Here is a 25860-nt window from a genome sequence, read left to right on the forward strand (position 1 = left end):
AGTTTTCAGGTGACACTTCAAAGATTTATTTGACGTTTGTTCATTATAAACCACAATATTGATCAAAAACTTAAAGCTGATAGAAAGTCTCACCGGGGGTCACATTATCGCTCCTGACTGTGATGGGGGCAGGGGTCGGGTCGGGCGTGTAACAGAATTGTATGACCCTGACGATGCAGATTATATTCTATGAAAACCACACTTTCTTTACATATCAGACAAACTGCACGGTCCTTTAACTGAACAAAAAAATAATCGGTTGTGCACTGTGAAATCTTGGCACTCTCTGTAAACTTTTCGTACTTTAACACTCTCCATTTTGCTGTCCTTAACTGCACTACAGAAATCTGCTTGTGCGTTGACTGTCACTGTTTGATCACGAGCTTGTCAGGTGATGAAAATTTGGCAGCAAACGTAAATACGTCATATAATAATTTAAATTTAAATACTTAATATACAGTATTTTCCGGGCTATTAGACGCGCTTTTAAGCCTCTAACCAGAGCGCCCTATACACGAATCCACTCAGGTGTCCCAGCACGACTTCAGTAAACTACCAAGCCGCAGCAAACACGCATGGAGCAGACAGCGACCGCGCAGCAAAACACACCCACAGCCACACTCATCACTCCACGCCGACGAGGAACAGAGGAACGAACCGAAAAAGCGAGTCTAATATGCCACTCTGAGCCACAACTGAACAACCGAGTCACTGCGAACACGCCAACAATCGAGCAGTCCCAGACAGCACCCTCCCTACACGCCACAACTGAACAAAGCCCAGAGTCACCGTGAACGCGCCAAACAAAGTCCCACTGACCCATCCAACTGTTGTGTTTCGTTTAAAGTCCAGTGCTCTTTATTTGTGAAAAAAGTTCGAAAATAAACCATTTAATGACAGTGCGTCTTATAATCCAGAGCGACTAATAGCCCCTAAAATATGGTAAATATATAAAGGCCATAACAACTTTTGAGGATTGTCTCATGGGGCCAGTTCAAGTGGTGGGGGGCAGAGGGGCTGGGGGGCCGGTCAAAGGGGCATGTAGGGCCAGAGTTTGATGACCCCTGCTTTACAGTCACCTTGACACCTTGATAGCACATGAGCTACATCACTAATACATAGTAGTAAAGATGGTGTTTTAAAAGTCCCGTCTTATAGTGATCTAAGCTTGTGCTGGCTTCAGTGGCCTATGCTATTTCAAGTAGTAGATGACATCACAGAAGACTGCCCTTACAAGTGATTTCTGTTTACAAACACCGGGCTGCAGCGGCGGATTTTGAAGTGTGGATACCTGTTAGACTAATCATAATGTTCTTATATTTATTTTACTCCTCCAAGTTCTGCCCAGTTTAGCAGCGCTGTTTGAAATGTGCTTGTGGATGGAGATTGGGTTTAACCATTATTGATCCAAATGTGTTCTGTATTTAACAAGGAGTTTTGTTTTTTTTTCCAAATTATTATCAAAAATGTTCCAAGGTTGATAAAGGAGCCATCACAAGCCCCACTGTAAGCCACCATTTTGCAAAACTTTAAACTAAAATAAAAGCATAAACTGTTTTGGAGTAAGAAGGTTTAAAAAGTTGAAGGTTTATTTCAATATAGTTCTCCATTCACAATAGAAAAAAACAGGAAAACATATCGTTTCTGGGTCATTATTTTCATGAGTTGTACTTGTATATCAGTATTACATTGTTAATCTGCAGCAGTTCATTGTTCTCCAAGCGCAGTACCTAGTTTGTGTACATTTCTCAAGGCCCCAAGTGAAGTGCCAAGTCCTTTTAATAAAAGTGTTTGATGATTACTACTTCCTCTACTGTTACTACTACTGCTGTTGTCCTTCAGCCCACATGCAACTACACAAATAGAAAGTGTAGTGGATTCTAAATATAATAAGTTATTTGTATGTTGTTGCTGTGCATGGAAAGTTCTGCAGTGTGGCCTTAAAGGTGCACTGTGTAACTTTTCGGTTTGGGCTCCGTCACCTGCTTGTTTCTATGGACACGTCTTTGTTCTACATGGAATGTTCCACAGTATGACATTAAACAGCTCTCCTTTCTTACATTTATTTAATTATTACCTGGTCCCCGCAGGGTTGACTAGGTTTTGTGTGTCTGTGTATCTTTCCACCCGCGATAATTCCGTCATTTATGGACCAATTGTCACAAAATTTGGTACATGGGTCAAGCCCCCATGCCCGATGCCGCAGAAAAAGGTTTGTGACGATCCGAGGTCATTTGAGGTCACATGGGTCAATTGAAATCTCACGCCATTATAAAGGATAGACAATTTCGGGAATTTCTGGACCATCTGCGGCCTAAAATATTCACCCAATCATCACACAAGTTGGCACACACATAACCGGGGTACACTGGATGTTAAAGTTTGAAACCGGTCAAGGTCACTTGAAGGTCATCGTAACCAAGGTCAAATATGCGTTTTTGGTCATAACTCAGCAAAGGATTGAGCTAGAGCAACAGGAGTGGTCTCAAAATCTCAGAAAAAATATTATCTATTTATAATTCTATGCATTTGTATAGTAAAATATTAATAGTTTCCGAGATAATCTCTTTCTCTCTCAGTGTATGTCGTTAAAATTCTAATTGGAACAAAAATAATGTCCATTTCTTCTTTTTCTGGTGATACACAACACACTGATCTACAGTCACACAACTAACATATACGGAAGTCGTGAAAAATGACATTTTCGTTACACACACAGTAAACACAGACATTCTCATGTGTGACCAAATATCACACAAATGTTCATGGGCCTGTACAGATACACACATTGCATCGTGGATATAATGATCATGTAATATGGGCTGGGCTCCTCATAAACTGCTTCTGTGGTGATGAACTGACCCCACCGATGCCTCATGTGGGACCAGGTTGATATCTCTGACTGAGCTTGTTACTGTTGGTTTTAGAGCTCAGAAATACCTAGAAAGTTGCCTCTCAACAGATCTGACCTGTAACTTGGTCCGGTTTGGTCCATGAAGAAAGAAAGGTACTGTTCTGTGAAACATTCCAGACAAAGCAATAATGTCTCTACGGAAAAAAGTGTTTGACGGACATTCCACCAGAAAAGTTATACAATGTGCCTTTAAACTTCTGTATCTCCATGGAGACAAGCAGTTGGCACCACCAGGCCATGTTACAGATCAGGGGGCTCATTTATAAGGCTTGGTCAGTGTGTCTTGGATCCTTTTGCCTATCAGTAGAACTTTTTCAAGGCAGGGTTTGGCTCCCTCTTGGCAGATGTTCACGACCTCAAACACAACCTGGTATTTTTACAGTTTTGAACATAATTCCTGACTCAGTGGAGCTCTCAAATCCTTACCTGTCTTCTACCACAGTCTGAGGAAGAGTTTGATCAGGAAATCCTCAAAAATAAGCTACATCGTGTAAAATAATTACATTCATACATTGTGTACACTGAATCTAGCAAGCCAATGATGTTCATTTTGTCTTCTTATATACTTTAACTTCTTAGGTTATTTTTAAAGACAATGCAGTAAAGTGTATTTACCTTGTTGACATGTTCGGCTGCTAGCTGCAAGCCATCTTCAGAACTGTCCCCGGTGTTGGTGGTGACGTGTCGTATATCAGCTGTTGTTACTTCCTGTGGGGCGTGGTCAGCCTGATGGACCTGGCAGGTCGCTCAGACTGACCACGCCTCCCGTCACCCGGTGTCTCTGGAGGAGGGTGTCCCAGGTGTGTGAAAGGAGGAACGCTCCGTCATCACGGTTAATGTTGTCCGTGCCTCGTTTCCTGATTTCAATGGCCTCCTTGATCCAGTGTTTGAACTTGTTGTTTTCCGATCCAATGACCCGAGCCCCGTCCCAATCCATAATGTGGTTGTTCCTTTTACAGTGTCTGATATGGCGGATTTTAGGTTTTCCTGTTCTGCTTTGTCTTTTTGTGTTCTGGTGAGTCTCCCTGACGTTTCCTTCTTGCATTCCTTTTGGTGTTCCTTTTTTCGGATGTGAAATGCCCGGCCTGTTTCCCCTATGTATGATTTATTGCATGATTTGCATTGGATTTCGTAGATGGCATTGCATTTTTGTTCTTGTGGGATTTTGTCCTTGGGGTGTACGAGCTGTTGACAAGTTTTGTGTATGGTTTTACTACAGTGCTAATGTTGTGTTTTTTCATGGCTCTCTGGATGGGTTCGGTTATGCCTCTGATGTATGGTAGTGTGACTATGTTCTTGTGGTCCTGCTGCCCTGTGTTGTATTGTTGTGTTTTTTTTCCGGGGTTTGTTGGTTTTATTGATAACTTGTTGTCTGCCTTTGTTTTTTGGCCCAGCTGGGATACTACTGAAACTTTCAGTAGTAAGAACACTATTCGAACGGGCCACACTCATCACAGACCACACCGACAGGGAGGAAGAGGAGAGACACATCATACAAGCACTCAAACAATGTCAGTATCCCAGCTGGGCTGGGATAAAAAGAACCTAAGAAGTTGAATCTAGCAAGTACGATAGATAGAAGTACAATTCTCCCTCTTTAAATGGACAGTATTATGCTATTTCCTGATCTCTGTTATAAGTTATATATGTTGGAGGAGAAGCTTTTAGCTGTTGTAGTGCACACTTTAAAGCAGAGGTCTCCAGCTTGTAGCTCAGGAGGTAACAGTAGCTCTCCACCCCCTTCCAAGTAGCTTGCCAAAGAATTATACATATTGCGCTGAATAACTCAAATTTGACTGATTAAATGCCTATTTCGAGTGTAAATGTATAATTTTGCCTAATTTTGTGCACTGATATAATAGTGTGTAATGGTTTATGTTTTATAAGCATCTAACTGTACCTCATCTAAAGCTTGCCGTGGCTCTTGTATTTACTCGACTGCTACAATGAATAGCTCTCTGGCATTTTCGTTTTACAAAAAGTAGCTCACAGGAGGAAAAAGGTTGGAGACCCCTGCTTTAGACTAGCCTGATTCATCAGCCGGTTTCACTTTGTGGAAACCGTCTGACCTCGGAGAATGAGAATTCATTCACTCGACAGTAGGAGGGTACTTTTTTATTTAACCAGTCGCTGCTGTTTTGTCGTGACGTAATGCGCCAAATCCCGTAAGAAGAAGGACAATAACGTTTTTCCTCTTAAAATTCACCAAACATTCTCTTTGTTCCGGCTTTAAATCCTCGATCTTGGGAATCGGTCGTCTTCATCCATCTCGACTGCTTTGTTTACTGTTGTGTTGTACCACAAAAGGGACCCAGACAGGCGCTTGAGTTTGATGTCATGGCTTCACAGCTCTTCACCGGTGTGCGATCTACAAGTTCTGGGGGTTTTGCGAACCGTCTAGTGTATTCCGATTCCTGACCTAGTCATAGAAATAAATTGAGCGGCGGAGACACGAGGTGTCGAGGGTCTACATAACACAAAATTGACTCTTGTGAGCTTCTAGCCATGTTGGAATGTTGTTTCCTCATCGCAAACATACAGTTGCAGCTGCAGTTGTGTTTCATTCGCACGTTTAACGCACAAACCTGTATATCTAGGCTGGGTTCTTCTCTCAATCTGAATTTTCATTTCATTTTTTTTTTTTGTTCATGAAAGCTGAATATAAAATCATTATGGTTCATACATCAATGTGAATGAAAAGGAGCAGAAAGAAGTATAGATTTGTATCGGTGGAACAGAGTGTAATATCTGCCCCCTTACACTCTGTTGATGTCATGTGGAAGTCCTTCGACGTGTTTTTAAACTCCATGCACCTTCACTAGAATCATTTGGATACTTTCAGCCCTGGAATTGCCCATCTTTACTGAACTAAAGGTAAAAGGAGCTGTTAACTTGAAAACTACTGCTTCATGACATCACAAGGTGCAACAGAGCATTTTGAGCTTTTGAAATGTTGACAAACTAATAAATAAGGATTACTCAGACATGTGTGAATGAAACAAAACACAACTCCAGGTATGTTTTTTAGGAGGTAACAACGTTCTAACACAGCTAAAAACTTATAAGTCAATTTTGCGTAACCTTTAAAGTGAGCAGTACAACAGCTAATAGCTTCTCCTCCAAATACGTAACTCTTCTGAATTGTTAAAGTTGAACATTTGAAGTAGTTTCTTAAGTTATGTAGGATTGACTAACCTGTCCCCAGCGGGAAGTCGTAGAGTTGGGTCTGTTCTAATTGGACCATTCTGGCCTCATGAAAGCTCCATGGAGATTCATTAGTGTGTGTGAGGGGATGACTCATGGACGCCATGGTTAAAAGTTCAGTTTAAACACTTTCTTTCTAGAAGCATGCCGTCTAGGTGCTGGACTTTAACTTTTTATGAGAAGGTGTGTGGTTATATCTGTTGAAAACCTTTTTGAAAAATGTTTCTCAGCATAGTTTTTAGGCTGCATACTTTTACTGCTACTAGAGTAATGTATTTGATGATGTAACAGTGCTCGAGTAAAAGTTTTGATCTGACATTTCTTGGGTTGCTTTTTTAAGATACCTGATTTTGTGATTTAAAGGGTCTTTAATACATTATTTTCTGATCTATGTTGTAATGTTATTGTAAACACAAACAGACCTGGAGTTGTGTTTTGTTTCATTCACACATTTAACACACAAATTTGCATATTCAGCCTGAGTTCTTTCCTCAAAATGAAAACACTTTGGTCCACGTTGTGATGTCACGCAGTAATGCAAGAAGTGCTCCAGTCTGTTTTTAAACTGGTTTAGACCTGATTTAAACCTGGTTTTAGGTCTGGTTTAGACCTGGTTTAGACCTGGTTTTTTGCCTGGTTTAGAGCTGTTTTTTTGCCTGGTTTAGAGCTGGTTTAGGCCTGGTTTAGGCCTGGTTTAGACCTGGTTTAGTCCTGGTTAAGTCCTGTTTTAGTCCTGGTTAAGTCCTGTTTTAGTCCTGGTTAATCCTATTTTTAGACCTGGTTTAGTTCTGGTTAAATCCTGTTTTAGTCCTGGTCTAGTCTTGGTTTTAGACCTGGTTTAGACCTGGTTTAGTTCTGGGTAAATCCTGTTTTAGTCCTGGTCTAGTCTTGGTTTTAGACCTGGTTTAGACCTGGTTTAGTTCTGGTTAAATCATGTTTTAGTCCTGGTTTTAGACCTGGTTTAGACCTAGTTTATACCTAGTTTAGACTTGGTTTAGACCTGATTTTAGTTCTGGGTTTAGTTCTGGTTTAGAGGCGTGGGAAACACAGGAGGAGGCACGGTCCACGCGGCCCAATACCAAACAACCCAGGCCCCGGTACCGGTCCACGGCCCGGGGGTTGAGAACCACTGATTTACATAACTTCATCCCTGGAATTACTAATTTCTACTGAACTAAAGATAAAAAGTAGCTGTTAACTTGAACTCTAAACATGTGTTAAACATCTGTGAATGAAACAAAACACAACTCCAGGTCTGTTTGTGATGAGAAAACAACAGTATAACACAGAAATTTCATAATACGGGCCCTTTAAACCTATTACAGATTTGACGTTGCCTCATCAGTACATGAATTTTAAAACTGACATTGAATTCACATTTGTTTAATTTCCACAATAAGACTTTTTAACACCTTTTAGTATCGAATCGCCCAGCCATTTCTTAGCTCAGTTCACGAATTTCCATAAAACCAGGTTACAACTTCCTCACCATCTAAAACGTATGAATAAATCTCGTATTTCGAAACAATTCCAACACGAACAGAGAATGTTACTTTTAATATTACCGTATCTGGATCTTTGGAGCATAAAATGTATTCAAATGACATGGTAATGGCTGGCGCGAATGGGGACTACTCTTAATTGAAGTTCAGGCCGAGTGCAGAGGGAGATAGACCCATCTTCGTAAGTGTGCCGTATTCCGGGTTCCACATTTACGCCGGGCTATCTCCAGCTCGGTCAGCAGAATCTCCGGCCATCAAACCAACTTTAAGGCCTCCATCCAAAGTAAAGGGCGTTAGAATATTTCATCGCTAACATACATTTGCATAGTGGTGGAAGGACAACTCCGGAGCGCTGGTGTCACTGTGAGGTAGGAGACGGGAATATGGCCTAGTTAGCGTTGTCTCTGTGTGCGAAAAGGTTGCGGGTTGAATGCTGATACTAGAGAGTGCATGTTCTGCCTGTGTTTGTGGAGGTGTTCCTTAAGGTTGAGAGATTTAAGGGTCCGGATTACGCTCTTATAATGTTGTTTCCTTGTCAAAAACATACCTGGAGTTCAATGGCGTAGTGGGAATTTTTTAAGTGGGGGCACGTGATCCCACCCCCATCCACCTCCACCCCAAAAGCCATACACTGAACTTGACATGCCAAAATACACACAGGTGTCATATAGGTTGTTTATTTAAAAAACAAAACAAAACTAACTTTCAGTACTAACATAAAGTTGCCAGTTTGTTACTCAAAATTATGCGGTATCATGTTATTAAGATTAACGCCGTTCATAATCACCTACAGAACATAAATCATAGGCTACAATGAACATGAACATGAACATGAACCAGGACTAATCTTGGACTTGAGAGCGAGAAAGAGAACCCCAAGCCCGTGGAGCAGGGTGACCGCAAAGCATCATCAGGCAACGGCTGCTCTTACTCTCGAAGTCACCTGACAGTTTACGTGGGCACACCTCCAGGCCTATCCTGGCACTCAGTCCTAGTTTAGTTCTTGTTTAGACATGGCTTAGATGTGGTTTAGGCCTGTTTTAGTCCTGGTTCAGTCCTGGTTCAGTCCTGGTTTAGTCCTGGTTCAGTCCTGGTTCAGTTCTGGTTCAGTCCTGGTTCAGTTCTGGTTCAGTCCTGGTTTAGACTTGGTTTAGTCCTGGTTTAGTCCTGTTTGAGTGCTGTTTTAGTCCGTGTTAAGTACTATTTTAGTCCTGGTTCAGTTCTGTTTTAGTCTTGGTTCAGTCCTGGTTCAGTTCTGTTTTAGTCTTGGTTCAGTCCTGTTTTAGTGCTGGTTTAGTCCTGGTTCAGTCCTGGTCCCTCATGTCTCAGGTCACTTTAGGACAGTTCTGCAGATATCATGAGCCTATGCAGGTTGTTTTCACCGTTGCCAATAGCTCCGGTTTGACATTTAAGTTATACCTATTTTATATTTGTTTTTTGTTTTTTTATATCTCACTTTGGAAGAAGTGGGTGGACGGCGTACCCCCGTGTACCACACCCACTACACCCCTGCTGGAGTCATGTTTTGTTTTGTTCACACCTGTCTGAGTAACCCTGATTGGGCAAAAGAAAGGATCTAAGCAGAAGAGACATCGAACTTTGTTAAATCCACAAATCCTCAAAGCGCCTCCCTCTGCTCGCTTTTCAAAATACATGATTCATTACAGTCATTTGACGTGTTGGATGTGGTTCTTTTTCAGACCTCCAGTTTGCTGTCAGAGGCCCAGTTCTCCGTGGACTCTCCTCAGAGTCTCGACCCACTCTTCAAGTTCCACGAGACCATCGCCAAGGTAAGCAGACATTGTAGAGTGGACAGATTTTCACAAATGCTGTTTATTCGATGTAGAATTAATCTATGGAGTTAAAAAAAACACACACACATTCACTCAGAAAAAAGATGCCGGTACTGGAACTTTATTTGACTGAACAAGGAGTAACACAGGACTAAAACAGGACTGAACCAGGACAAAACCAGGACTAACACAGTACTAAAACTGGACAGAACCAGGACAAAACCAGGACTAAAACAGGACTGACACAGGACTGACACAGGACTAACACAGGACTAACACAGGACTACTGCTTATAAACTGCTACTAGTTGCAGTGTATAAGCATAGGTTCCAAGTAGGGCCTGACAGCTATCGGTCTAAATCTCGCTTCTTCTTTTTCCACGTGGGCATGTAATATCTTGTTATGAAGCGTAAACTATATTATGTCCATTTAATCCAATTTACAGAGAGATAAATGTCCTAATATGTGGCGCCTATCAGAATTTATCTGTGTTTGTGACGCCGTACTGCCCCTGAACACACCTCCAGAGTTACGTGACTCATGTGTGCTTGCTTACACCTGAGCACAGGGAACTGGCTTTAAATGCTCTTGTGTCTGATCCGTGATACTGACGATAAATAAATGTGAACTTCAGCGTGGTTAGGCCAGCAACAAAACTACTGCTTGTTTGAGAGCGGAGCAGAGAGGACTGTCCCATAGACTAAGGACACACACAGCTGCTGCAACATGCTGGATTATATTCTTTTTACGAACGATCGTTTTGAGTCAGGATTAAAAAGACACTTATTTGTGGAGACTTGTGATCTGAGAGGAGCCTGTATGAGCGATGAGTGTTGCAAATGTGTCGGTTTTAGAGCTACTTTCGGTTCTTTCTCATTGGTTAGCCCTTAGTTGCTGTAGCTCCCACACATAAACATCCTGTTTTCTCTTACATTGACCTATTGTAAAGTGACTATAATTGGGGTAGGACTCCATAAGTTTTTTAAACTTCATCCTAGTCCTTTTGAGCACCAGGTCCCAAATATATTCATGTACATATCACTGTTTTTGTTATTGTTTTTGAATTTTGTTGTACCTGGGTCAAACAAATAAAATAAATGAAATGAAAATAAATTAATATAATGGCTGTACACACATTACTGGACCCGCATTTATTGATTGTAAGTGAGCTGTAAACAGAAGTGTGAATGATCGGCATTTACAGATGTAATTAATACACACATCTTGCACGCATTTACCTCTAAAGGTTGATAGTGGTAGTTTACTTACTTTCTTTACAGGCTAGAATGTCATGCAAAAACGCCATTAGGCCGACCTACCATCTTTAAATATGACGTAAAAAGACAGAATAACAATAAATGTCGCTTAAACAAACCCAGTTTAAAATCCAGAGCCAAAAATAAGTTTATTATTCAAAAAAGATTTAGAGCAAATTTTTACATTACTAAATATATCGGCTTTTATATCGGGTATCAGCAGCTCAAACTCATCCATTTTATTGGTATCATATCAGCCGCAAAATATCCATATGATTGGGCCCTAGTTCCAAGTGTGCCAGGTCCAGGAACTTCCAAATAAGGGCAGACAAAACAAGAGGGGAGGGGCAGACTGGAAAGCGCCAAACCCATCACTGGAATATGACAGAAAGTGTGTTATATTTCTATTTTGATTCCTTATTGTTACTCGTACTATATCCGCCAACTTTCCATTCATCACAAATCCTCCTCCTCCTCCTCCTCCTCTCTCTCCGTGTGAATAAACCAAAACCGTCTCCATCCATTCTGTCCTATTTGACTAATGCTCTTGACGTCTCCCTCCTTCTATCCATCAGACGCCGCTGCTTTTCCAAATCTCTCCATCAAATCTCCCCACAAGGTTACTCCACTTCTCCGCTACAAACGCTTATGCTAGTTCACGACACGCATCTGTTTCTCGAGATAAACGCCAAGCGAACGCCGCATCCATCACTCCCAATGTTTTGCCAGCGTGTGCCAATTCACATGCAAGAACGCCGGCAGCTTCTTTCGGCATGACCAGGCAATTTTTTTGTTTTTTTGTTGTTGTGACACACGATTTTTGGTGGGAGTTTTGTCAAAAATGCAAAGGAAAAAACAGAAATGTATCTACTAACAACAACTAACACAAAAAACTGACTCTTGATACCTTTTAGTCACGTTAGAATGCTGGGATACCTTGGATTGTGTTTTGTTTTATTCACCATGTTTGAGTAACCCTTTATTATTAGTACATTTCCAAAGCTCAAAATGTTCCACCTTGTGATGTCATGTAGCAGTAGTTTTTACATTGCCAACTACCTTTAACCTTTAGTTCAATAGAGATTGAACAAAATTCTTGTGGTTTAAAATGTGAACTTTGAAAAGAATCCTTATATTAAAACATAAATCACAAATATAATAGTAATACTCCAATGAGGTTTGTTTGGTCTTCCAATAATTTATGTTATTAGGTTCTTTTTTCAGACCAAGAGTTTGTTTTCATACCCGACAGTTTCGACTGGTCACCTGCCGTCTTCCTCAGAAAAGAGAGAACGACATTATGGACTGGGACAGAGCAAACATCATTGGGACAGAAAAAAACAAACATCATCGCTGGATTAAAGAGCAACGAAATGCGGACAAGTGCCCATAAGCCCATAAACCAGAACAGGGGGCTTTTTACTCTTACACACCTGGGATACTGTCCTGAAGAGGTCGGACTGCAGATGGCGCTGTCATCCTGCCTCTACCGGTAGGAAGACAGCGCCAGAACCTGTTTAAATCAACGGATCAAACACGTCACAGCAACATCATGACACTCTGAGGAAGACCGCTAATGAGTAGTCGAAACTGTCAGGTATAAAAACAAACTCTTGGTCTGAAAAAAGAATCTAATAACATAATAGTTATGCTTGTCATGTGCTTGTTGTGATATTTTTCCTAAATCCTTCAGCCCTAGTACTTGCGTTGAAGGTGCATTATGTAACTTTTCTAGTAGAAAGTTGTCCATCCTCTTGTCTCATCTTGGAAATGTTATTGCCTGTTTTGCTTGTGCCGATTCCATAGACCAGACATGTCAGACTCAGGCGGGGGGACCAAATTTGGCCTGCGATATAATTATATTAGGCCCACGAGATCATGTCATATATGTATTAGAGGTGGCCCGCTAGGTACAGATAGACTATTGAGACATTATTTATTTAAAATTTTGTTATTATTTTATATGATGCTTGTTCTGGATTCAGTGTTTAATCAAAACTATTATTAAACATTTATTTTAATAAGAAAAGGTTTAACATTACATATCTCGAAAGAAGAGAAAACATGCAGATGTCGCTGAATTTTTTTTTTTAATAAATATTTAGTTTGGTCCACGACTTGGTCACAGTTTTTAATTTTGACCCTCTGTGAATTTGAGTTTGTCACCCCTGCCATAGACTATAAAAAATGAACTAAGGGAGTGTCACGTCACCCATTGCATTCAGCTCCAGTCAGACGAACCTCATCAGGGTAGCAGTTAGAGGAGTGAATTTGGAGATTAGAAATTAGATATAGAATGTGAATTTATTGACGGACAAAATGGCAAAATAAAAACTCCAGGAAAGAGAGATACCGTATTTTATGGGCTATTAGGCTCTTTGGATTATAAGACGCACTGTCATTAAATGGTCTATTTTCGAACTTTTTTCACAAATAAACTGCACCGGACTTTAAACGAAACACAACAGTTTGATGGGTCAGTGGGACTTTGTTTGGCACGTTCAAGGTGACTCTGGGCTTTGTTCAGTTGTGGTGTGTAGGGAGGGTGCTGTCTGGGACCGTTAGATTGTCGGCGTGGGACGGAAGCTTTGTTTGGCAGTTCAGTGACTCTGGGCTTTGTTCAGTTGTGGCGTGTAGGGAGGGTTCTGTCTGGGACCGCTGGATTGTCGGCGTTTTCGCAGTGACTCAGTTGTTCAGTTGTGGCTCATAAAGGCACATTGGATTCGCTTTTTCGGTTTGTTACTCCGTTCCTCGTCGGCGTGGAGTGATGAGTGTGGCTGCGGGTGTTTTTCGCTGCGCGGTCGCTGTCTGCTCCATGTGTGTTTGCGTGCGCTGCAGGTGGTGCGGCTTTGTAGTTTACTGAAGTCGTACTGGGACACCCGAGTGGATTTGTGTATACGGTGCTCTGGACTGCAGGGGGCACAGTCGTTTTTTGATGGGGTTAGAGGCTTAAGAGCGCACCTAATAGCCCAGAAAATACGGGACTCAGTGTCCTTTGTGTCGCAGTCAAAGGTCTCAGTGCAGTTTGACAGGAGGACAGGTCATGGAGGGTCAGCAGATCGCGTGGAAAAGCCAAAAGTGTCCCTCCTCTGTTTCCTGCAGCATCACAGCAGCCTCCAGGCATCGCAGCAGGAAAGACCTCACTATTACTTCGCTCTAGTGTTTCAGTTGGTGATGAAATAGTTAATTCCCTCAAAGTATTTCCTCTAGAAGGTCATCTGCCACAAAGTTTGCTCGCACATATGGTGTAAAAAGCCTGTAGCATCTGAAATGTAGAGCGGGTTAATACAAACATTTTAAGACCGAAATGACGAGGCTCACAGCAGCAGTTACAGAGAGAAGGGTGACAATTTCTCAAGTTAATTGGAACCAGAGTCAATGGAGCCCAAAGCGTCCCCATGAACACCTGCTATGTCCAATAATATACACAGTGGCCGATTCAAGAACACCACTAGCTTCTTTAGACATTACCAAACACTTTTTAAATTTATTTTGTTGGCAATGCAAGATTTTGGGTGGTAGTTTTGTCAGAAATGTAGGGGATAAGCGTTGAGGTTGTTCCAGAGTAAATGTTGCCGTGGAAAGCTCGGGGCTGGCTCTGCAGTTGGCTCAGTAAATACTTGAAAGCGTGTGTTAAATTCATAATGCTTTCGCCGCGCGCCGCCCAGAGCTTGTACATTGACTGGGGTTTGGAGGAGTAAACAGCGATTTGCCTTCAGAGCGAGTGGGGTTTAGTACAATTCTACATCCAAGAAATGCACTTCTGAAATCATCTCAGTCGTGTTGATATGTCTGGGGTGAAAGCGTTTAGCTGGAGCAGGAGTGTGCCGCTGGAGGTGTCGTGACGAGGAAGCGAAAGGAGATGTGGTGTAAAGGGTTGGACAGTGTTGCAGATGCTTGGTTCATACGTTACCAGTGGAAAAGTCCAAAGTTTGGACATGTTTTTTCCATTTGTGTCGTCTTTGTGGCTATAAACGGACATGTGTGGAATGTAGTAAAGAAGAAAATAAAAGTAAACTTAAGGCTTTAAAAATTGCTTTAAAGGACCTATATTACACAAAATTGACTCTTGTGAGCTTTAAGCCATATTATAATGTTGTTACCTGCTCAAAAATAAACCTGGGGTGAGGCATGTAATGATAATCGATAAATAAATTAATCGCAAGATAACTTTTAATGAGCTTGATAACTTTTCCGGCCATGATAATTTCTATTTGCATGCTTATTTGTTTTCCTCGTGCCTCTGTCTCTCTACCAAAGAGACGGTTTTCACTTCATACAATCCGTCTTAGATTTCATTCGCTCGATTGTACATGGGTACTTCTTCTCATTTAACCAATCACTACTATTTGGTCGTGACATATGCAATGCGCCGCTAACGGGGCTAGCTGGTATTTTAAGCTTTCCCCAAATCCAATAGGAAGAAGGGCAATAACATCTTTCCCCTTGATGAAATTCGCCAAACATTCTCTTTATTCTGGCTTTAAATCCTCGATTTTGGGAATGGTTGACAACACTGAATATATCACTGTTTTTTGCGAACTGTAAATTGTATTTTGATTCCTGACCTAGTCGCTGGAGAGAAATGAAATTGAGTGGAGGCACTAGCCGGTGCCAGCCTGGCTACTGGTCCAGCCCTTCCATCAAATTTTAGAACCCTTTGTGGCCCACGAATCAAAAAGTTTGCCCACCCCTATGGTATAGATGGATTATTTGTTCAGCAACGCAGCCTCAGCGCTAACGCCGCCATCAGAGCACCAGAACAGCTCATCGATGTGTGACAAAACAAGTCACGATGTCAAATCAACACTAGTAAGTTTGATACGTTTCAATGACCCACATGTGTCAAATGCAACAACGAGAAGAAATGGCTCAAACCGCAGCAGCTGACATACACCCATACCTGACAACACAACTAGCCCCACCCCTAGGAGAGCCCGAAATCCGCTGAAATTTACACTGACACGATACCAGACAGGACAGGGACTCCTTCATAGAGAAATAGGACCCTGTGTCGCGGGTTAATACGAACACTTCAAAACCAAAGGAGGAGAGGAGCCACAATATGCCAATGGAAATCAATGACTAACTTCTGAGGGCAGTTTTGTTACAGAGACTTAATAATTCATTCTATTATTGTTTTCAAGTGCATTTTTTGCTAACAAGTCCTTGCTGTAAGCCAGACTACATTCTTATGTGAAGAAGTCTATTTTATTTAGGCCTGTAGTTTTTGGTTGTCTTGCAGTTCCTGTGATAAATGTTCTTTAGAAAGTCAAGTTTAAGGGTGTATTAGCATTTTTATTCCATTGTCATTATATTAGTTGAAATTGGTCTGAAAATGTCAATGTCTGAAAATGTCAATGTCGTTTATCGCAATAATTTCTTGGTCAATTAATTGGTCAGCAAAATCTGTTATCGTTACAGACCTACCTGGAGTTGTGTTTTGTTTCATTTACACGTTTGAGTAATCCTTTATTATTACTGTGTCTGCATCTCTTAAGCTCAAAATGGCCTTTTCGACCTTGTGATGTCATGTGGTGATAGTTTTCATGTTAACAGCAGCAGTTTTATTTTGTTCAGTAGAGATTCACAATTCCAGATCTGAAATTATCCAAATGATTTGTCTGGATTTGTCTCTTAAACATGTGTGAATAAAACAAAACACAACTCCAGATCTGTTTTTGAAGAGATAACAACATTATAACATGGCTTAAAGCTCACAAGAGTCAGTAATTGTGTAATATATTACCTTTAAAACCATTTTTAAGGTTTATTTTTGTTGGTATGTTTGTGATGAGGAAACAGCATTGTAACATAGATCAGAAAATAGAGTAGTATATTCCCTTTAAAGTTAGAGTGAAGTTTCCAAATGTATATTTTGGGTATTTTAAGTATGACAAATGTGGAATTTTTGGAGGAGCTTGAAGCAAAAGGAGACCGATGCATTATACGGCTTTCTAAAATACAGAAATAGAATCCTCTGACATCTTCCATTTGCAGTGACCCAGACATTTTTATGTTTAAAAGTTTGCTTAACGCGTCTACTTTGATGGGTTGTGTTCCCACCAGCTATTGATACTGTGGAGCTGATGATGTTAACTGTAGGCTCTGCTCTGTCTGAGGCCTCATTAGACTTTTATTTGTGATATATTTTAACACAATCTGACCATAAAAAACTGACCAAAAAAATTACAAATGTACCGTATTTTTCGGGATATTAGACGTGCCCTTAAGCCTCTAACCCCATCAAAAAAAGACCTCGCGCCCTACGATCCAGAGCGCCCCATACACGAATCCACTCGGGCGTCCCAGCACGACTTCAGTAAACAACAAAGCCGCACCACCCACAGCACACGCAAACACGCACAGAGCAGACAGCGACCGCACAGCGAAAAACACCGACAGCTGCACTTATCACTCCACGCCGACGAGGAACGGAATGAAGGAACAAACTGAAAAAGCAAGTCCAATGTGCTACTTCTAGACACAACTGAACAACTGAGTCACTGCGAACACGGCAACAATCCACAGTCCCAGATAGCACCCTCCCTACACGCCACAACTGAACAAATCCGAGAGTCACCGTGAACGCGCCAAACAAAGTCCCACTGACCCACCTTTCGTTTAAAGTTCGGTGCAATTTATTTGTGAAAAAAGTTCGAAAATAGACCATTTAATGACAGTGCGTTTTATAATCCAGAGCACCTAATAGCCCAGAAAATACGGTGTTTTGATTCCTGACCTAGTCGCTGGAGAGAAATGAAATTGAGCGGAGGCACTAGGTGGCGCCAGCCTGGCTTGTTAACTGTAGGCTCTGCTCTGTCTGAGGCTTCATTTGGACTTTTATTTGTGATATATTTTAACATAATCTGACCATAATAAATTGACTTAAAAATTACAAATGTAAATCAAACTCCTAAACAGGACCATATTGATCAGAGACTCCTGGAAATGTGATGTTTAAATCAGTTTTTTCAGACAATCTTAAAATTTTTGGAGTTTGTTTTTGTGTTTTGCCTGTGTACTTTGTGTCACCACGGTAACTCCTAAACATTTCACCATTAGAGATACATGTAGAACACCCCAAACATGATATCACTGCAGAGAATCAATATGCAACAATTTGAGGACTTATTTTTTTAAGGATATTATGCATTGCAATTTTTCTACAGAATTCTTCATATTTACAAATGGGTTTGTCAAAAAGTTTTCTGTTTGAGAGAAGAGCTCAGCCTAAATGCATTTTTGTGTTTTAAACCTGTGTGAATGAAACAAATCACAACTCCAGGTATATTTTTGTTGAGGAATCATATAACATAGATCAGAAAATGGTCTAATATAGGCCCTTTAATTCAAGAATCACACTATTTGAACACATTTTGATTCATTTGTCTCTCATTTTGTAAATTCTTCTGGTTTAAAATGTGAACTTTGAACATAATCTTATTATTAAAACATAAATCACAAATATAAGACACCATGCTTACACAATAAAGACGTTTTTCAGACATTTTCCCATCCCTTGTTTCTATCCCTCCACCTCTTGCACCCCTGGTTCCCTCTTGTCTCTTTGGTACAGTTTGTGTAGATTATAGCATCATTAGGTAGGGCTTTCCAAAATACAGAAATGCTGACAAATGTCCCGGATGAAATTAAATTGGCAGATAGTTACTTTTTCGATGTGACAGCAAAAAACCAAACAAGCACTTAAAAAAGAACAAAAATCTGGCACACATACAGGCCTGTTTTGATAGATTGCAAACTCATGGTTTACTTTTATGCTACATTTTGAGAACAGAACTTTTTCCCCAATCTAAAGATATAATATTTAGATTTAAGGGGTCCATATTATGCTATTTTGTTGATTCATGACATCACAAGGTGGAACAGAGCATCTTAAGCTTTGGAGATGTAAACAGACTAATAATAAATTATTACTCAAACGTGTGAATGAAACAAAACACAACTCCGGGTATGTTTTCAATGGTAACAACATTATAACGTGGCTTAAAGGTCAAACGAATCAATTTTCCGTAATATAGGACCTTTAAATTGCTCATCGCTATGGCAACAATCCTAATTTTTCATCATTCTGAAGCCGGTGAACAGAAGTGCAAAATGGCGTTATAATAAATAGCGTTCGCATTCTCGGATTTATCATAGTTTCAGACGGAGGGAATTGGCCTAGATAAATAACTTTATGGGAGATTTACTGTATTTGAAAGAAATATCCAAACTTATCATCCACAAATGTTGAACCTTTTTGGTATTTGTTTGGGATCGGCTTCACAAATTCGTCGTATTAATCTTACATCTTATAGTTTTTTCAGCTGTCAAAACTTTTCAGAGCTGAATAATGACGCAACATTCAAAAGTTTCTGTAAAAAAAGAAAGAAAAAATCACTTCTGTGTATTTATGCAAACAGAGAAGACGCTGAACTTTGTGCCAGTTTTTTTTATGTGGATAGGCCGAGTAATTGCAGAGATATTAACCATAAACCAGCCCAATGAATCTGCAATCTGAATTTTATGGTGGGTTTTGCTGTTTAACTGTCAGTCATGTTGTCATTGCTCAAAAATACCTTCATAAACGCGCGTTATTACAGAGAGATTACTGCGTTCGCCTCTGCACGGATCTCACTTGTAACTTATGTCAGTTTCTGTGTTCATAAAGATAGATGTTTAATGCCATACTGTGGAACATTGGAAGAAAAGCAATAGCATCTCTTTGTAAACAACCAGATGCAGACCTTACACCAGAAAGTTACTTAATGGACATTTTACACTCTGTTATAATTAGGGTTTGGGTGTCTTACATACCTACGATACATACCTTGATACATACAGTAGGCCATGATATGATACGCGTTTTGATATAGTGAACTTTTGATTGAGTATGATTTGATGTGATATATTTCACATTGGTTCAGTGAAAAAAAGGCTAAATCATGGCTGTGATACTAAAAGTTTACTAAGAGCCTGTTTACAGGAGAATGTATACAGCTGAAAACGACTAAATATTTTATCGGAAGTGCCTTTCGTTTAGACAGTGACAGCGTTTTTGGGGCTTAAAAATGCAAAAATCTGAAACCACCCTGCAGAGTGGAAAAGTTGAATACACTCCGCCGTAGCGTTTCCGTCTACACTGCCCAAGACGCAAAACTCTGGTCAGATCTGCTCACGTCACGTACATGTTTACGTCACATACATACAGTACACAGAAACAAACATGTTAGGTCATTTCCATGCTCTGGCAGCTCTAATAAACTTACAGGAGGCTCCCAACAAATGTACAGAATATGCAGAGATACTATTAGTGAACAGAGAAGGACCTGCAGTCACCTCTGTCAAATTCTGGATGCACCAGTTCGTTGCAGACGAGCCAGGCGACTATGGACAAGACCTGGAGAACAAGTCGATGATGAATTCCACACATTTTTGTGTCACTGTATGCAAGCAGTTTCCCTCCCGAAAACGCTCATCTAAACGTGGAATAAGAAGTGAAAACACGACGCCACTTTTGTGACTTCCGTTCAGACTGTCATCATATAAACGTACCATTAATTTGAAAAAAATAATAATAATTTTACTCATCAAACAGTGAAAATGTCAACACTTTGTAGCTTTTACACAAAATAATTTAATAAAATATACCAAAAATTACTCTTGGTGATATATCGATACAGCAGTCCATGATATCAATACTGTATCATCAAATTAAACGAATACGATATATCGATATTTCAATATAATTGCACACCCCTAGTTATAATGTTGTTCTCTCATCAAATACATACCTGGAGTTGTGTTTTGCTTCATTCACTACTGAACTAAAGGTAAAAGGTAGTTGTTCATGTGAAAACTACCACTATGACATCACAAGGTGGCCATTAAATAATGACATTTACTGGAAGAACATTGTCTTCACCCATTTAAAAATGCAGATGCACCCTCAGTCAGCTTGGTCTGCACCCAGGCCTGCAAGATGGAACAGAGCGTTTTGAGCTCGGAGATGTAGACAGACTAATAATAAATAAAAGAAAACACAACTCCAGGTATGTTTTTGATGAGGTAACAATATTCTAACATGGCTGAACATTCAAAAAACAAATACATTTTACATAATATAGGACCTTTAACACATTTATGAATGAATGAATTTACAAATAGGGGTGTCCACATGGCTCACACTTTGGAATAATTCATCCTTTAGCTTTTCCTCAGCCTTCCTCCCGTCTCTGCCGCCTGTTCCTCCAGCCCTTGTAGTCCCGGTTCCTCCGTCTCCCCGGTACAGTCTGTGTGTATTGTTAAACTGGCTGCGCGGGGACTTAAACTACTCGTGGTCCTGTGAACTCATTTGTCTTGTGGACTTGTGGACGGGGCGCGGCAGGTGGCAGGTTCTGTTCTCCGTGCTCCTCTGGCGTTTCCCTCTTTGTTTTACAGCAGTTTTCCAAAGTTTGACACATGCACCTGCTCCGGGGAGAGGAGAGAGGGCCATTGATCACTGCTCAGAGGTGTTAGCTTTAGCCACATCACAGCGGGCCATAGGGCAAGGCCAGTGTTATGAATTATGTTAGCCAGAAAGTTATTTTTGCAGTTATTTAAAGACATATTATGCATGGCTTGTATGCATGCATCATGAATTTCAGACTTGCGGTTATTGCGCAATGCATACTGGGAAGGACTTTCTGAAAAAGTGAGCATCAAACCACCATGTTTGTTTTTCCAGTGGGATGCATCTATTGACAAAGTCGATCTTTTCTAGTCTTTTGAACCATATCGCTTTTGTTTCTGGTTCTGATATTGTCATATTTTAGTTTTGGGATTCAAACATCGTAATTGTGTGACTGTTGGATGTCCTAACAGCGGAAAACTGCAAAACTGCAAAAGGGAATCAGATCTGTGTGACTGCAAACCTCTGTTCAAACTGTTTCCCTTCCCAACAGACTTGAAAAATAGTGAAAGGCGAAGGCGATGGGCAGGTATTGATACACAGGAAGGACGTAAAAGGAAACATTTGACTGTCTAAGAAACCATCCCGAGTTTGCAGTGAACATTTTGTATGTGGAGCGTCATCAAAGCAAACCCCCGATCCCTCGCTCCACCTTGGTTACAAATTTAAAAAGTCAGCGCCAAAGCGAAAGGCACCAGCTGTTCACCAAGAAACAACTTCCACTGCAAAGCGACCAAGATGTGATGTTGCTGTAAAACCACAAGAACAAGAAAGTGCGAGCTCAGCCTGTTTGTCTTCTGCACCTCTCGCTTAACAAACGAGATCCCACTTTGATGGAGCTTCACATACAAAACATTCGCTGCGAACACGGGATGAGTTAGGCAGTCAGAGGTTACCTTTTTGGTCCTTTCTGTGGATCAGTACTGCCCATCGCCTTCTGCTCGCCGAGTTGAGTCGAGGTGTGTGGTTATACAGGTGTTCCCCAAGGCTCAATTGTGGGACTCATCTTGTTTCTACACAGGAAATAACCGTTGCCTCATTGCATAACTAATTTTGAATGTAATTTTTCAAGGTTTTCAGGAAAATGCAAAACATAAATCATCTGCCTAGGGTGGTATGTTCTTTTGGTTGTGTCTTTATTTAGACAGTAGAGTGTGATTTTCAACATTAAATCGTAGTACTTTTTCTATTCCCATGTGGTTTTATATCTGTGTAATCCCTCAGTGGTTCAGGTAGGTTCCATAGTGGTCCATGAGCGTATACTAGTCTATGTGCTCTTATACTTGTTCTGATACAGCTCAACATCATTCTAAAGCAGCGGTCTTCAACCTGTAGCTCTCTTCCCCTTCCAAGTAGCTCACCAAGGGATTACTAAATTACACGTATTGTCCTGAATAACTCAAATTCGATGAATTAAATGCCTATTATTATTGTAAATCTATCATTTTAATGCCTCACTTTGTGTTCTCAGAAATAAATCCTGCTTTATGTTTTATCTAAGTGTACCCCATCTAAGTCTTACCAAGGCTCTTATGTATACTTTATTTCCTGTCGCTGCTAAAATTAGTAGCTCTCTAGAAGTTTTGTTTTGTAAAGGTAGCTCACCCGAGGGAAAAAAAAAAAAAAAAGGTTCTAAATCTATTCAGGAAACGTTAATTTCTGTCCTATGAATGGGATTTTTTTAGTACCAATATCTGCTCAAATGAGTATCTAGTTTTGATACAAGTTTTAGTTTCAGTTAGTATCTGATTTTTGACACCAAACTAACGCTAAAGCTTGTTTAGAATTAGACTTAGATGAACTTTATTGATCCACAAGCGAAATGATTTGGACACAGTAGCTCACATATGACAAAATAATATAATAAAAAAGACCAAAAATATAAATGGTAATAATAAATTCTAAATAAGTTGAAGGTGTGAAATCAGACATAATTATACAAATGTAAATGTACAAGTCAAAATAAAATAGAAAACACTTACTTATCTGTACAGAGACAGCAGGCGATGCCGCAGGGCCAACCTACATGTCAGATCTGTGGCGAGGCGAGCCCACTCACAGTAAGAATGTGCGCTTTTCAGTCAATAAAGACACTTATTATTGAGTAAACGCAAGATGGATATGATTAAAGCAAAGAACAAAGCAACAGCATCTTCATGGAGACAAACAGATGGCAGATATCCTTGAGAAAAGTTACACAGTGCACCTTTACATAACTAACAAACTTATATATAGGCGGTAAAGGAGAAAACTGTGCGCCTGTTTCTCGCACTTTTACAGATTTCTTCCCAATATCTCCTCTGTTTAGATCCAACTGCTCTGTCCTTGCGCTATCGAGTCCCTGTACAACATTTGCAGAGGTCGAGTGCACATAAAGATTTTGGATAGCAGTCTCCATGGTTACACTCTGGCCAATCAAAACCGCTCATTTGGACGAACACACACATGGCACTCCTGGATATTAAACATACAAGGATAATGATCTATGGGACTGCATTGAAAGCCCTTTTTTTTCCAAACTTGAAGGTCAGTTCTTCCTCATTTAATGGCGTATTACCTTTACGGTGCGGCGGTTGCTTCGGGGTATTCATCTGAACTCTTAACAAATTCAGATTCCATTCTCAGACACGGGGTATTTTACAGGTACTATCGGAATTGAATGGACGTCCTTCTCTGTCCTTATGGGGAAAAAAAATCATGATATGGTCGAAGAGAATGGGAAAAGATGAGAGATTTTTGAATGGCCATGAGTAACAGAGGCTATATGCATAATGTAAAATAAATGGTAGAAATGTGCAGAATCTCATGTGAAAAAATGAAAAGTCTTGAGGAATATTAACCAAAAAATAGTTGCGTTGTTTTATTTATGTTGTAATATTTTTCCTCATCATAAACAGACTTGGAGTTGTGTTTTGTTTTATTCACACATGTTTAACTCACACATCGGCATATTTAGGCTTAATTCTTTTCTCAAATTGGAAACACCCTGTTCCACCTTGTGATGTCATACAGCATGTGCTCCACTGTGTTTTTAAACTCCATACACCTTCAGAGAAGAAAAAAAAAAATCTAAATAATTACCCTTGTGGATCAATAAAGTTTGTCTATAAGAATCATTTGGATAATTTAAACCCTGGAATTTCCGATGCCGACTGAACTAAAGGTAAAAATGTAGCTGTAAACTTGAAAACGATCACTTCATGACATCACAAGGTGGAACAGAGCGTTTTGAGTTTTGGAGATGTACACAGATTAATAGTAAAGAGTTAATAAAACGTGTGTGAATAAAACAAAACACAACTCCAGGTACGTTTTTGAGGGGGTACTGACATTCTAACATGGCTTAAAGTTCACAACAGTCAATTTTACATTATATAAGACCTTTAAAACAAATAAAATTGATATAAACCCAAAGTAATAGTAGCATAAAAATAGAATGCATTGTTTCTCAATGTACAAGTGTATGATGAAATTGCATATCTCAAAATTTTACTCTCTATACCCAATTTTTTCCATGTATTTGAGCAAAATATGTCTTGGCGCTGAATTCAGGAAGTGTATTAGCATGCTAGTTGCATCATTTACCATTATTGTGCCGGCAAATCTCCGCTCTGGTGTCTACAAGTTGTGAAAAGCACTCATAAACTCTGAATAATTTGTACGCAGAGAATGCATAAGGTAAGTGAGGGATAACTCTGGACCACTGCAAACCGTTTAAAATGAACCAGTTCTGTTTTTCACTTTTGTTAAGACGGTAAAAACCAGGTCCACGTTGTGATGTCATACAGAGGTAATACAGAAGGTGCTCCACTGTGGTTTTAAACTCTAGAATCATATGGATAATTTCAGCCCTGGAATTTCCAATCTTTACTAAACAAAAGGTAAAATGTAGTTGTTAACTTCAAAACTACCAATTCATGTCATCACAAGGTGGGTCTGTGTACCATTTGTTCTTTTGAATTTCAATTAGGAACAAAAAACAATAAAATGTAATAAAGGTTGGTTATTTCATTATTTTGTTTTGGTGTCAAACAAACCTCTATTTCCAATATTTAATTTAAAGTTTATTTCAGGTAACACTAATCAAAACTCTATGCAGAGAATAAAGTATCAAAATTTAAATTGGTGTTATATAAAGCTCAGTTTTGGTTGACAGCTGTGTTTTTCACACTCAAAAATACCTACAGACTTTTGGAAATTACATTTGGACTATGTTGAAAACTTTGAGGATTACTGTGATATCGCATGACCTGTAAAGTAACCTGCTTTTGAATATTTCTGGTGAAATCGTCAGATCCCAAAAAAGAAAATTTAAAAAATGCGCTGATACGGGGAAACTTTAAATTAAATATTGGAAATAGAGGTCAAAATCTTTTGTTTGTTTGTTTGTTTTTGTTTCGTATTTTTGACACTAAAGTGAAATAATGAAATAACAAAATGTTTTCCCATTTTATTTTTTTTCGTTCTTAGTTGAAATTCAAAAGAACAAATGGTTCATGGACCAAGATGGAACTTTTTTTTAAGATGTAGTCAGACTAATAACAAAAGATGACTCAAACATGTGTAAATGAAGCAAAACACAATATGTTTTTGAGTAGATAACAGCATTTCTTAAGGGCTATGGGAGAAAGAATTTGGCGTAATATAAGACCTTTAAGAAGAGTCCAAAAAAAAATCAAACAGATTATCATTACCATCAGTCATAACACAGCTCCCACCATCGAAGCCTCGCGCAGTC

General features: G+C 39.8%; 1 protein-coding gene across 1 annotated transcript in view; it reads left to right on the top strand.

The window, feature by feature from the left end:
* LOC129412105 (inactive N-acetylated-alpha-linked acidic dipeptidase-like protein 2) overlaps positions 1 to 25860 on the top strand; it is a 514851-nt gene that overhangs the window by 425882 nt on the left and 63109 nt on the right. Inside the window, exon 14 of the mRNA XM_055165108.1 lies at positions 9321 to 9410. Within this exon, the coding sequence (XP_055021083.1) occupies positions 9321 to 9410 (90 nt within the window). The remainder of the gene's footprint in view (positions 1 to 9320; positions 9411 to 25860) is intronic.

The sequence above is a fragment of the Boleophthalmus pectinirostris genome, unplaced genomic scaffold, assembly GCF_026225935.1.
Source record: "Boleophthalmus pectinirostris isolate CB_2022bp ecotype Guang Dong unplaced genomic scaffold, ASM2622593v1 HiC_scaffold_7, whole genome shotgun sequence".
Taxonomy (NCBI): Eukaryota; Metazoa; Chordata; class Actinopteri; order Gobiiformes; family Gobiidae; genus Boleophthalmus; species Boleophthalmus pectinirostris.